This window comes from Schistocerca americana, chromosome 8, assembly GCF_021461395.2.
Source record: "Schistocerca americana isolate TAMUIC-IGC-003095 chromosome 8, iqSchAmer2.1, whole genome shotgun sequence".
Taxonomy (NCBI): Eukaryota; Metazoa; Arthropoda; class Insecta; order Orthoptera; family Acrididae; genus Schistocerca; species Schistocerca americana.
Window position 1 is genome coordinate 101,113,488 of NC_060126.1, and position 12,803 is coordinate 101,126,290.

General features: G+C 41.1%; 1 protein-coding gene across 4 annotated transcripts in view; it reads right to left on the reverse strand.

The window, feature by feature from the left end:
- The window catches only part of LOC124545999 (serine/threonine-protein kinase Tao), a 230,593-nt gene that overhangs the window by 54,094 nt on the left and 163,696 nt on the right, over positions 1 to 12,803 (reverse strand). For all 4 annotated transcript variants that reach the window (XM_047124968.1, XM_047124967.1, XM_047124966.1 and 1 more), the window contains one exon: positions 9,494 to 9,706. In XM_047124968.1, the coding sequence (XP_046980924.1) occupies positions 9,494 to 9,706 (213 nt within the window). The remainder of the gene's footprint in view (positions 1 to 9,493; positions 9,707 to 12,803) is intronic.

The window sequence follows — 12,803 nt, forward strand, 5'->3', positions numbered from 1 at the left end:
CTTCTTGCGTAGTGCAGAAATAACAGACTGTAAGGGACTCCGACACTATGCCATGTCCTGTCCTCTACAGGGCTCCTTGGCAACCCAATTGGCCTGTTCATTTCCCCCTGTCCCTACATGACATATCACCCAGTATACAGACACCTGCCTACCCTGTCGTCGGAGCAAGTACAATTGGTCATATATCGTCCACACCAACTACTCAGCTGGATACAGGATTCCCTTGTTTGGAGCTATCAGTGTACACTATTGTGAAACTGATGCCTCTTTAAAATATTAAAAACCAGAGATTGAAATGTAAAATCTGACTTATGATCTGTCTTTGAATTAGTCTGGACCTCCGGAGAAGCCAAGGTGGAAATCTGCTCCCACCGTGATATAAAACATGAAGACCAGCCACACCCATCTCAAGAAGGCAATCATGTAGATGAATCCCACAGGGCCCCGTTGTCTGTTGCCAGTTACAAAAAAGCCTTTCTAGTGAAGCCTGAGCAACTGTATGGTAGGGGGGTATGTAAGCTGTGGACAGTGTTTTATACACCTGGTGCAGCGTAAGTAGCAGTTGCCTGATGTGGAGTGGCTGTTCACCAGCTCCTGCAAAGAGGCTTGGTATGGGGCTTGTTCTGAACGCCCCAGTGGCAAACAAAATCCCTTCATGAGGCCCAGAAACCCCACTCTGTCTTTAGAAGTAAGGACAGTGCCCCTCATCCTCAACTCAGGAAAGTTTAAAATGGAACGAAAGTGGTTAAAAAGAACACACACACACACACACACACACACACACACACACACAGACTTCTCAGTGGAAGACTTAAAACCGCTCTTCTGCACCCATTCATCCAAATGTTGAAGAGTTAGTTGAAACTGACACGTTGTTACTGCGAGGCTTGAAGAAGAGCAAAACACAGAGAAATCATTCACACCAAAGAACACTGGACAGGACTTTTCACTATGGACGTAATGCTGTTAATATCTATGGCAAAGACAGTCACACTTGCTCCCTTGAAGGACACTGTTCTCCAGCACAAACTGATCAGACAGAACATCATCAACTTGGTATCTAAAATATCGTGCCAAGAGGAAGGACTGAATAAAAATGGGAAGACAAACACAAAAACCCCATCCGTGAAGCTGGTCGAGCATAAGATGCCTCCAAGTAGTATTGTAGGCCTTCTCAATGTCAAAAAATATACCTAAAAGGTGAAGCCGGTGTAGGAAAGCCTGTTGTATAGCTGCCTCCAGGAGGGCATGGTTATCAAAGGTGAAGCGATACCTCCTGAACCACAATGAAAGTGACAGAGTTGCCTGGATTCTAAAATCCAGAGAAGGCAGCAGTTGACCATCTGCTCCAAGGTGTTTCCCATGCAGCTAGTGAGGGCAACACTACGGTAACTACTTATGATTGTACAGTCTTTTCCAGGTTTTAAAAGAGGAATTAAAATTGCCTCACTCCATGAATCAGGAATGTGACCCGATGCCCAAATGGCATTAAAAAGTGCAAGGAGGATATCTTTGCTTCGCCTTGTGAGGTGTTGCAGCTTCTGTAATGGAGCCTGTCGTGACCAGGGAATGTGTCATGAGCTGCAAACAATGCACAATCCAGCTCCCACTGCATGGGGAAATAAAGGTTAGTGGGAGAAGTCAGTGCCCTACTTGGACAGAGAAGGAGTGGTATGGACAAAGGGAGTAGGAAAAGAAGAAGTGAGGCAGGTTTAGACCAGGGGGGACTGTAAGATTGAAGGCTGTGTTGGAGAGTTTTGCACTGGAAGATAGTATCCAAATGACTCGCATAGTGAAGCAGCTGTTGAAGTCATTTGTGTTTTGGTGTGCAGCGTGTTCAGCAACTGGACAGTCAAGTTTGCAGTTTGGCAGTGACCGTTTGTGCACATAGACAGCTTGTTACTTGTCATGCCCACATAGAATGCTGTGCACCAATTACTCCATAGCTAATATATAACATTGCTGCTTTCATGCGTGGCCTTGCATTTTATTTGGTAGGAAATGCCTGTGATTGGGCTGTGGTAGGAAATGGAGGATGGGTGTACAGGACAGGTTTTGCATCGGCGAACAACACAAGGGGGTGCAGGACTGAAAGTAACATTTGAATAAGGATGGACAAGGATATTCTGTAGGGTGTGGGTGGTGGTACACTACTTTGGGGGATGGGTGGGTAGGATTTTGCATACGGTAGCCCTCATCTTAGAGCATGAAGTGAGGTATCGAAGCCCTGGTGAAGGATGGGGTTGAGCTTTTCAAGGAAAGGTGCTACTGGACGATCACAGGGGTGCTGGTCAGTGACTGGTCAACAGGTTTACTGGTGTCAGAGCAGCAGGTGGCATGGGAGACTTGTTTACAGATCAGCCAGATGGGATATTACCTATCAGAAGAGAAACTGGTAAGGTTGCCAGTATATTTCGACTGCTCTCCCCTGCAGATGTGGCATTTACAGACGGTGAGGCTGTATGTCAGAAACTTTTTGACATGGAATGCATGACAGCTGTCAAAGTGGAGGTACTATTGGTGGTTGGCACGGTTGATATGGACAGATGTATTTATGGAGCCATCTGAAAGGTAGAGATCAACATCTAGAAAGCATGTTACACAACAAATTTACTCACCTTATTTGAAATTTAAAGATGAGATTTGTTTAATGTTTCCAAGTTCTTCTGTTGTGAATGCATGTCTGAAAAACAGTATATGGTATCCCACTAACATTAAAATAAAATGTATGAAAGTTGTTCTGACTGCAATACTTCCTCTTAAACTTACATGCCAACTATTTTGAGATACAGAGAATGCAATATACCACAACTAAACAAAACAAGGTTCAGTTGCTTAGCAATTTATATACAGATGATGATGATGATGATGATGATGATGATGATGATACTTGGTTAGTGTGGCACACAAGTGCGGTTATCAGTACCCACCCAAAATCCCAATCTTTTCACAGTTCAGGCATTCCACTTTTCCTGAATAATGGTGAAATGATGAGGACAACACAAACATCCAGTCCCTGGGCAAAGAAGAAACCCCTACACAAATGGGAACTGAACCCATGACTCCGTGATTTCTTGCATACTTGCATGTGATGAAGATGATGAGATTTAATGCAGCACTCCAGCTCCGAACCAGAGGAAGCCAAATTCTTGGAGCAGTTAAGTCAATTCCCCTCTAGCAAATTTTGCCAGACGCCTTCCAAATTTCTCAACAGATAAGGATGGTAAATGGTAGATATAGAAGGGCAGTGAAATCAAATGCTCTGTGATGATAAAACAGGTATATAGTCTGGCACTCTCAGGTTTCAGCCAAGAAATTCTCCTCTTCAATGGCCTGATCCTCAAAATTTGGCTTTTCATTTTAGTTAGCACGATATTATTGTGTTCTGAATTTACAGGCTTCATGGCCTGCACTACATGTCCTAGCTGAAGATGATGGTATCTAGCAAACTGTAGCCCTGAGGGATTTGCAGTTCAAAACAGATCTCCACTCAGTGATTTCTTTAGGCACAGATAACCATATGTGGAACTAATATTCTATGAACTTTTTGGCAAGTTTCCATTTACAAATTATCATGGCCAACATTTAGCCAAGGCTGTAGTTACGGTGGAACTTCAGTTTTACTTTATGGCCCCTGTGAAAAAACCCGTAAGATCAATGCCAAAATTTCCGAGTTTTTACATTTCCTTCTAGTAAAGTTTACTCGATTCTATGTTCTTACTCAAAGTCTCACTTGACTTTGTCCCGTTTTCTTCCTACTGCCACCTGATGTGACTGAATGAGTTACATGTGGCACAATAGACAGACGGCTCGCACCATGAGTGATGGCAGAGTTAACGGAATATTTCAGGCTGTTGCAGAGAGGAGGGACTTGAGGGAGGAAATGCTGACATAATCCACGATCGGTGTTACGAACACAACTTGCAATGTTTAGCTTCATGGAGCAATGATGTTGGGTATGTTTCACAGTACTTTTTGCAGAAATTGAATAATCGTGACATGGTGGGGCTGTGAAGGCGACCAGGAATGAGGCTATGGATTTGTTGATTCTATAGTGCCAAGTTGATGTTAATGGATGTTAGCGACAGGAGAACCTCAGTTGTATCAAGAACTCTCTGGGGGACATGTTTGTGGTTCCGCAACATGCGAAATATTTGTGACAAGGAAGAACATGAATATTATTGCTTATTTTTGCACTTTAAGCAATCCTCTTAGGTTCCTGCCTAACCCCACACTCAAAAATCGTCACATATTAGGAAATAAACAATGAAGTATTTGTGAGAAGAAACAATATGAATTTTATTGCTGCTCACTTCACTTGCAGGAATGTAAGCTGCCCTCTTAGGTTTCTGCGTAACCACACACTCACACTCAGAAATCGCCACACATTTTTATTTCATCCTCCATTCTCTAACCAGATAGTAATTTTTAACACCACTGAATATTGCAGAACATACTGTATTACAATCATAACTAACTTGATAACACTAAGTTGAAAAAAATATTGGCATGCAGTGAGATGCGACACCTAATCATGATTTTATCCAGTACGCTACAGCTTATCCATCTGAATTTTGTATTGTGCATTAGTTATCATAAAATCTCTTGAAGCTTACATCATTGATACTTTGTTACTTGATATTTAATGATAAGTGTGATGATCCATGATATGATACTCTCAATGCTCCACTGCTTTGAAATGGCATACTGTGCTGATACGTCACACACTACGAAGGAAATGAATAATTGAAGTGCACACAGTTCACACAGAGAGTTGTTCACAAGCGCTCGCAAAAGTCGAAAGCTCACTAGTGATGTTGTTGTAATCCATTCTATTTTTTATATATATTTATTGTGACTTGCGAGCTGAAGGACCTGAAGGCCATAAGCATCTCTCAGTGTTTGGTGGTTTTACAGAATAAAGCAGCATTTATCAAAGAATTTAGCAATTGTTTTTAAAACTACGATATTTTTTATGGAGAGTTTGTATAGTAATTGGTTAATGGTTGAGAAAATCAGATTTAGTTGTATAAAATGGATTTGTTGGTTTGCATACAGCCATCATCTTTGGTGAGCAAAAACATACTGAAGAAGAACTGGTGGGGAAAACTTGCTACATTGGGAACTGAATATGGAAGATGTTGGGTTGGCAGAAGAGCCAACACCGTGTTACTAGTAGAGGCCGAAATGCACGCATTTTAGCTCACGCAGGCTGTCGTGAAGAGGGAAGAACTATACTGACGTGAGGTCTGGAACATGACAAGGAATGAGAATTCAGAAAGCTGACGTAATTAGTTTGATACTTAACTTTAATCCATTAATGATGAACGTCGCTCTTGACGGTACATGATTCAAAATATTATCTGTTAGTAACTGAATATGGCGCCTTGCTAGGTCGTAGCAAATGACGTAGCTGCAGGCTATGCTAAACTGTCGTCTCGGCAAATGAGAGCGTATGTAGACAGTGAACCATTGCTAGCAAAGTCAGCTGTACAACTGGGGCGAGTGCTAGGGAGTCTCTAGACGAGACCTGCTGTGTGGCGGCACTCGGTCTGCAATCACTTATAGTGGCGACACGCGAGTCCGATGTATACTAACGGACCGCGGCCAATTTAAAGGCTACCACCTAGCAAGTGTGGTGTCTGGTGGTGACACCACAGAAGATATCTAAAAAAGATACAAATTTCAGAAAAGCAATTGAAACCAGACATGCTGTTAGTTTTATTTTTTTGTCAACAGGAGATTCATTTCAGAGCCTTGAGCATTTATTTCACATTTTGAAAAAAGTCACAACAAATGACCTTATTTTCTTTTCTACACAATATTTCTCAGTATTCTACCAAATGCAACAGCAGTTTTTGTGCAGAGTGTCTTGTTTCATTGCTGTTCTTGCACTGCTTGCTTCATATATTCCACAAGCAGCTGTCAGCCTGGTACAACAATAACAACTGAACTGTCTGCTGCTTCGTCCACTGTGTGATATTTAATTTCCTTAATTTATTTATTTATTTATTTATTTTTTTTTTCAAGTGGAAAAACTTAATACAGCAAGAGAAAACAAAACACCTAATAATTCTGTACAACAGATGAGACTGTGTGTGACATGTAAATGTACACTTTTGCCATGCAGCAGTGACATACTGTAGCTGGCCTGAAACACATTGTTTCCTTTGATCTGTATGGACATTGCTACGGACAGATGTTTCCATGATTTGAAAGATGTTTTCAAATGGTGTCCACATCAAACAGCTGGAAACACATTTCAATCTTAGCGTGTACATGGCTTTAAGTCTACCATTGGCTACAGAAGGAAAACACACACACACACACACACACACACACACACACACACACACACACACACACACCCCTCGATGTTAGTTTCAGACACATTTCACTGTACTCTAGTTTTCAGTTTAATTCACTATGTTCATTAATTTTTGTTCTGGGTGAACACAAAGAAAAGATGTCTCAAAAATGCGTGTTTTGATGTATAATTTGTGCTCATATCATATCGGAAAGTAGTTCGATTATCTTGTACACATATACCTATTTCAATTTTTTGAAAAGTTTTTTCTTGATGTTGAACATCTGTCAACTTTTAAGAACCGACAAAATTAATTACTACAAATTACTGTATAAATACTGTATTGTACATTTAATTTCATTCACTTATGCAGATTTTATACAACGCACTGGTGAGGATTATGATTTTAATCTCACACACACACACACACACACACACACACACACACACACACACACTTTCCTTGACGTTGACCTCAATCTGTCCAATGGCCAGCTTCACATGTCTGTCCACATCAAACCCACCAACAAGCAACAGTACCTCCATTATGACAGCTGCCACCCATTCCACATCAAACGGTCCCTTCCCTACAGCCTAGGTCTTCGTGGCAAACGAATCTGCTCCAGTCCGGAATCCCTGAACCACTACACCAACAACCTGACAACAGCTTTCGCATCCCGCAACTACCCTCCCAACCTGGTACAGAAGCAAATAACCAGAGCCACTTCCTCATCCCCTCAAACCCAGAACCTCCCACAGAAGAACCACAAAAGTGCCCCACTTGTGACAGGATACTTTCCGGGACTGGACCAGACTCTGAATGTGGCTCTCCAGCAGGGATACGACTTCCTCAAATCCTGCCCTGAAATGAGATCCATCCTTCATGAAATCCTCCTCACTCCACCAAGAGTGTCTTTCCGCCGTCCACCTAACCTTCGTAACCTGTTAGTTCATCCCAATGAAATCCCCAAACCACCTTCCCTACCCTCTGGCTCCTACCCTTGTAACTGGCCCCGGTGTAAAACCTGTCCCATGCACCATCCCACCACCACCTACTCCAGTCCTGTAACCCGGAAGGTGTACACGATCAAAGGCAGAGCCACGTGTGAAAGCACCCACGTGATTTACCAACTGACCTGCCTACACTGTGACGCATTCTATGTGGGAATGACCAGTAACAAACTGTCCATTCGCGTGAATGGACACAGGCAGACAGTGTTTGTTGGTAATGATCACCCAGTGGTTAAACATGCCTTGGTGCACAGCCAGCACATCCTGGCACAGTGTTACACCGTCCGGGTTATCTGGATACTTCCCACTAACACCAACCTATCCAAACTCCGGAGATGGGAACTTGCTCTTCAATATATCCTCTCTTCCCGTAACCCACCAGGCCTCAATCTCCGCTAATTTCAAGTTGCCGCCACTCATACCTCACCTGTCATTCAACAACATCTTTGCCTCTGCGCTTCCGCCTCGACTGACATCTCTGCCCAAACTCTTTGCCTCTGTATATGTCTGCTTGTGTCTGTATATGTGTGTGCGCGCGCGCGCGCGCGTGTATACCCATCCTTTTTTTCCCACTAAGGTAAGTCTTTCCGCTCCCGGGATTGGAATGACTCCTTACCCTCTCCCTTAAAACCCAAATCCTTTCGTCTTTCCCTCTCCTTTCCTCTTTCCTGACGAGGCAACCGTTGGTTGCGAAAGCTAGAATTTTGTGTGTATGTTTGTGTGTCTATCGACGTGCCAGCGCTTTCGTTTGGTAAGTCACATCATCTTTGTTTTTAGATATATATATATATCTTACCTTGGGGTAAGTCTTTCCGCTCCCGGGATTGGAATGACTCCTTACCCTCTCCCTTAAAACCCACTTCCTTTCGTCTTTCCCTCTCCTTCCCTCTTTCCTGATGAGGCAACAGTTTGTTGCGAAAGCTTGAATTTTGTGTGTATGTATGTGTCTGTTTGTGTTTCTATCAACCTGCCAGCGCTTTCGTACGGTAAGTCACATCATCTTTGTTTTTAAATATATTTTTCCACGTGGAATGTTTCCCTCTATTATATAAACACACACACACACACTGTAACAAGTCCGATTTACGTATCCCGCTCGATCGGGATCTGATAGCAGCCCAAATAATAATTAATTAATGTGACCGTGTTCCTAATGGGGCTGGCAATTGGAATGGACTGCTGCGGAGCTGTTACATTCCATTTTGCCCTTCTCTAATGCTGTAATAATGAAATGTCTGGTGACAAGAAGAACGCCAACACAGCTTCACTAATCAAGACCTATATTCGTCTCAAAAACACAAGAAAAAGGAGACAGCCACTGCCTTCGTCATACATAATTAATTACGGCTAATCTCAGCACAGGCCTCTTCGTTATTCATTATTGTCACACGCAAATTCAATCACTGCAATCCAACACTGCAATCCAAATGATGCCGGCGCAGTACACGCGAAACCAAAAATATCGGCACAGAAATATCACTGATCACCCTAGTAATTATACTTCTTCACTTTCCCGTATTATTCTAACACAAAGGGGTTAAACCGCGGCGATGGCCACTCCCTTTGTCGGTCAGCCTTGTATCACAGCAACCGGCCTCCGGCCTCCGCACGGCTCGGCCCGCAACCCGGAACTGACTTCACTCACACTCGCTCTCGCAACCCGACACTATCGATTGTTTGCCCTGTCAACCTGTGCCGAGTGCAAACTTATAGTAAGGGCCTACGGACCCCTTACAACACACACACACACACACACACACACACACATACACACACACACACACCAATTACATCTGATTTTGCTTGTATTTTGGGAGCGTTAATGTTTTCCTCGAGTCTGCATTTTCCTCGATTTTGCGATTTTCAAGTCTGGACCCCACGGTAATTGAAAATAAAAAACACAATTACACCAGTATGCCAGAGTTCATTTGGAAACAGTGCAACACAGATATTCACATATATCCAGGGAATCACACTTCCTTAACATCTTTCTAATAAGTAGCACTTGTAAACGACATGCATAATGAAAAATTAATCGGCGTCAAGTAATGGCTGCCACATGTGATCTACTGGATCATAGATACACTTTCTATTTAAATTTTAGAGTATTATGTAGGTAATAATTTCATACTTTTCCTGTATAGTAAAATATAAAAAAAAATTCCAGATAATTACCGACTGCTTCTGGAGCATTTCAGCTATGCTTTGCTCATACTGGTCACCTAGCAATGCAAGCTTTCGCCGCTGCTCTTCCTTTAATTTCTTTATCACTGCCTTCTGTTCATCCTTTGGCGTTGTTTGCAGGATTTGGGCTTTGAGCGCCTTGTACTGCCGAGTTTGTATTTTACATGTTTCCCTAAACTGTTTCCGTATCTGCATTTCTTTTTGCTGTAAAAGAAAGGTTCACATTTTAATTGTTTAACAAAATATCCAGTTTTTAATGAGGGAAGATGTTACTGTGGGGCAGAAAAAGACGCCTAACCAAAGCTCAGTTACAAAAAATAAAAATGATTATCTTCAAGAGAACTGAAAGCAAAATTGGATTATCAAATTCATATTTAACAACTGATCAAAGTTGCAATTATTTTAAGCATTTGCTGAAAAAAAAAAAAAATGAATTTTTATGCATGTCTAATGCTATGAACAAAGTAACCAATATGATTTCATCGGGCCAACTATGAGAAAAACATGAAACACTTTCGTTGCTTAAATTTAAGGTCAGTTATCTGAAAATGAAAGTTCAAAGAAATGTAGAGAGATCAGACGGAAGTGGCATTTCATTTAAAATTAAGAAAGTCACAAAGGGTAGGGATATTGTGAGGTGTATCAGAAGGGCTCCTCCTGTCGCCCTACATCAGTGAGAACTTCTGTGAAAAAATAGTCGTCTTTAGCCACAGTCACATGAGATAGTTTACACTGGAGTTGACATCCACTAGAATCTTCACGAAAAGTGGTATTTAGCTTACAGTAACCATGAATTTACTGTCTTTATACTGAAAGCATTCCGAGCCAACAGCTATGACCAGCATTTACGCAAAGTTGACTTTTCTTCTTACTATAATGATGTGTAGCGTTTAGTATGGTGTTCCATCAGTCAGGATTTTAAAAATGTTTAAGCTCCTGTCTGTCAGTAGTCTCTTATTAGCAACTAACCCATACAGATGACAATTTTTTGTTATAAAGTTAGCAAGTTACAGGATTACAAAATACTTTAAACCTCTGCCCAAAAATAATAGCAAAAACTTATGTTCTAACACGAGTAACATAACGCTACTGAAGATGTATATATCATCTCAATACTGTAGTACGAATCTATTCCAGTAGAAAGATGATTTCAAACCACAATTTCAGAAAAGAAAGTCAACAGCTTGTTGCTAAAACTGATGTCAAATTCAAATGATAACACAGAGAGTAAATAACCAACTGTGTGCACACTGCTGTGTGTGTGCCTGTGGGCACATGTGCTAGGGGAGAGAGAGAGAGAGAGAGAGAGAGAGAGAGAGAGAGAGAGAGAGAGACTGACTTATCAATGTGAAACACAAATTAAGTATATCAGAAACTCAGTAATCTGACTTCTGCAGGACTGGCAGTATGGTCAGGAAGAAAAAGAGGTGGGACTATCAGAGGAACATTGACCTGTAGTATCACAGTACAGTGTGGTACAACTTTAATTTTCAACAGGAAAAACTTTCTGAAAAATTGTTCCATGTTAAAACAGTAAAAAAACTGAAAGAAAACATCAACACACACACACACACACACACACACACACACACACACACACACACACACACACACACACAAAAAAAAAAAAAAAAAAAATCTTACACCAAATTTAATGTACAGCCTGTAATGTAAAATATGTCTGTGCCGCACAGTAAAATGATATTACTGCGATTGAAAGTTTAACAACTGAACATACATGATTACAGTATTGCATTGACATACAACTGACTCATTTTGTGCAGTGAGAGTTCTTGTAGGGAGCGTTCTGCAGTAAGTGAAACTGATAAATGTTAGACACTTGATCACTGAACAGTTTAAGCTCTTTAACTATGTTTTCAAATTTTGGACAAATTCATTGGTAGCTGTTTCGCCAGCTGACAGCTTCTCGCTGGAATTAACTACATTTTGAGTGCCATGTAGTTTTTTCTGCCCATATAGCTACCTTTCACTCGCCGTAAACTTCAATTTACATTGTCTCCATCTAATTTTTCAAACAATGATTGGTCCAGATAACAGAGTTATTTTTCTACTCTCCTGTTCAAACCACATCCACAAAGTATTGAAAAGTTTTCACTTTTAGGGTTCTTCAAAGTCATACATATTTTCAGTTCTTTTTATCATCAATCATCACTATATGGCTTTCAAGAGTTTTCCTAAATTTTCTTCAGTCTTTAACACTTGTTATGCTAATCCCCCTACCTCACTTGCTATGTTTTGAAGAGACTCGCCTTACAAGTACTTTCATTTCTCCGCTAAAGACACGTGTTAACGTGTAGCTGACACTGTAATTTAGGTTGGTTCTCTGATTTGGGGAAACGAACCAAACAGCAAGGTCATTGGTGCCACGCTCTTTCAAAGCAACCATCCCAATATTTGCCTGAAGTGATTTAGGAAAATCGTGGAAAACTTAAATCAAGTTGGCTGGACACACATTTGAACTGTCGTCCTGCTGAATGCGAGTCCAGTGTGCTAACCACAGTGCCACTTCACTCTATCTGTAATTTAGTTTTACACACTTTAATGTGTAAGAAGAACCGGCACTAATTTATAAAACATGTGCACAGTAGAACTTATTGACTGAGTTAAAAACAAGCTGTTTGACACACTAAAACTGACTGAACTTCCGCAACTACCACCTATCAACTGCCTACTGATCCATTTCGCGATACCATGAGCCATTGACAAGTCCACAGAAACACTGTAAGCAGGATGGTCAGACTCTACTGTACCACATTTATTACTGTTACTTTCAGTAAATTTCCAAGTTTATCAAACATGGAAAATCCAGGATGGAATGTAACAACTGAGAGCTATCTCAGATTAGCAATCTGAGCTCAAGAGGGTAATCAATACACCAAAAATTGATTATTTTATTACACTCCTCAGATATATTCACAGGAGTGATGTTTACAGTGCTCATGGCATGATTGAAAAATACCACTTTTGCTAATAAAGTGCTTACCTTATTTGAACACTGTTTCCCCCCAAAACAAACCAAGGTCTACAAATAAGTCATGGATTACTGAAGGAACAGAGGTATGATGTAAAACAAAAAGAAAACTGTATCTGTCAATCCGAAACAGTTCCGATGTTGATGCTATAGCGTATTACAAGAAATTCTGCAAAATATTGAAGACTGTAATACAGACATCAAAGCAAATATATTACAAGGAAAAGACAGTCGTATCAGACAACAAAATAGAGACAATATGCGGTATAGTGAAGGAGGAGACCAGTAGAACCAGACATGAAGAGGGAC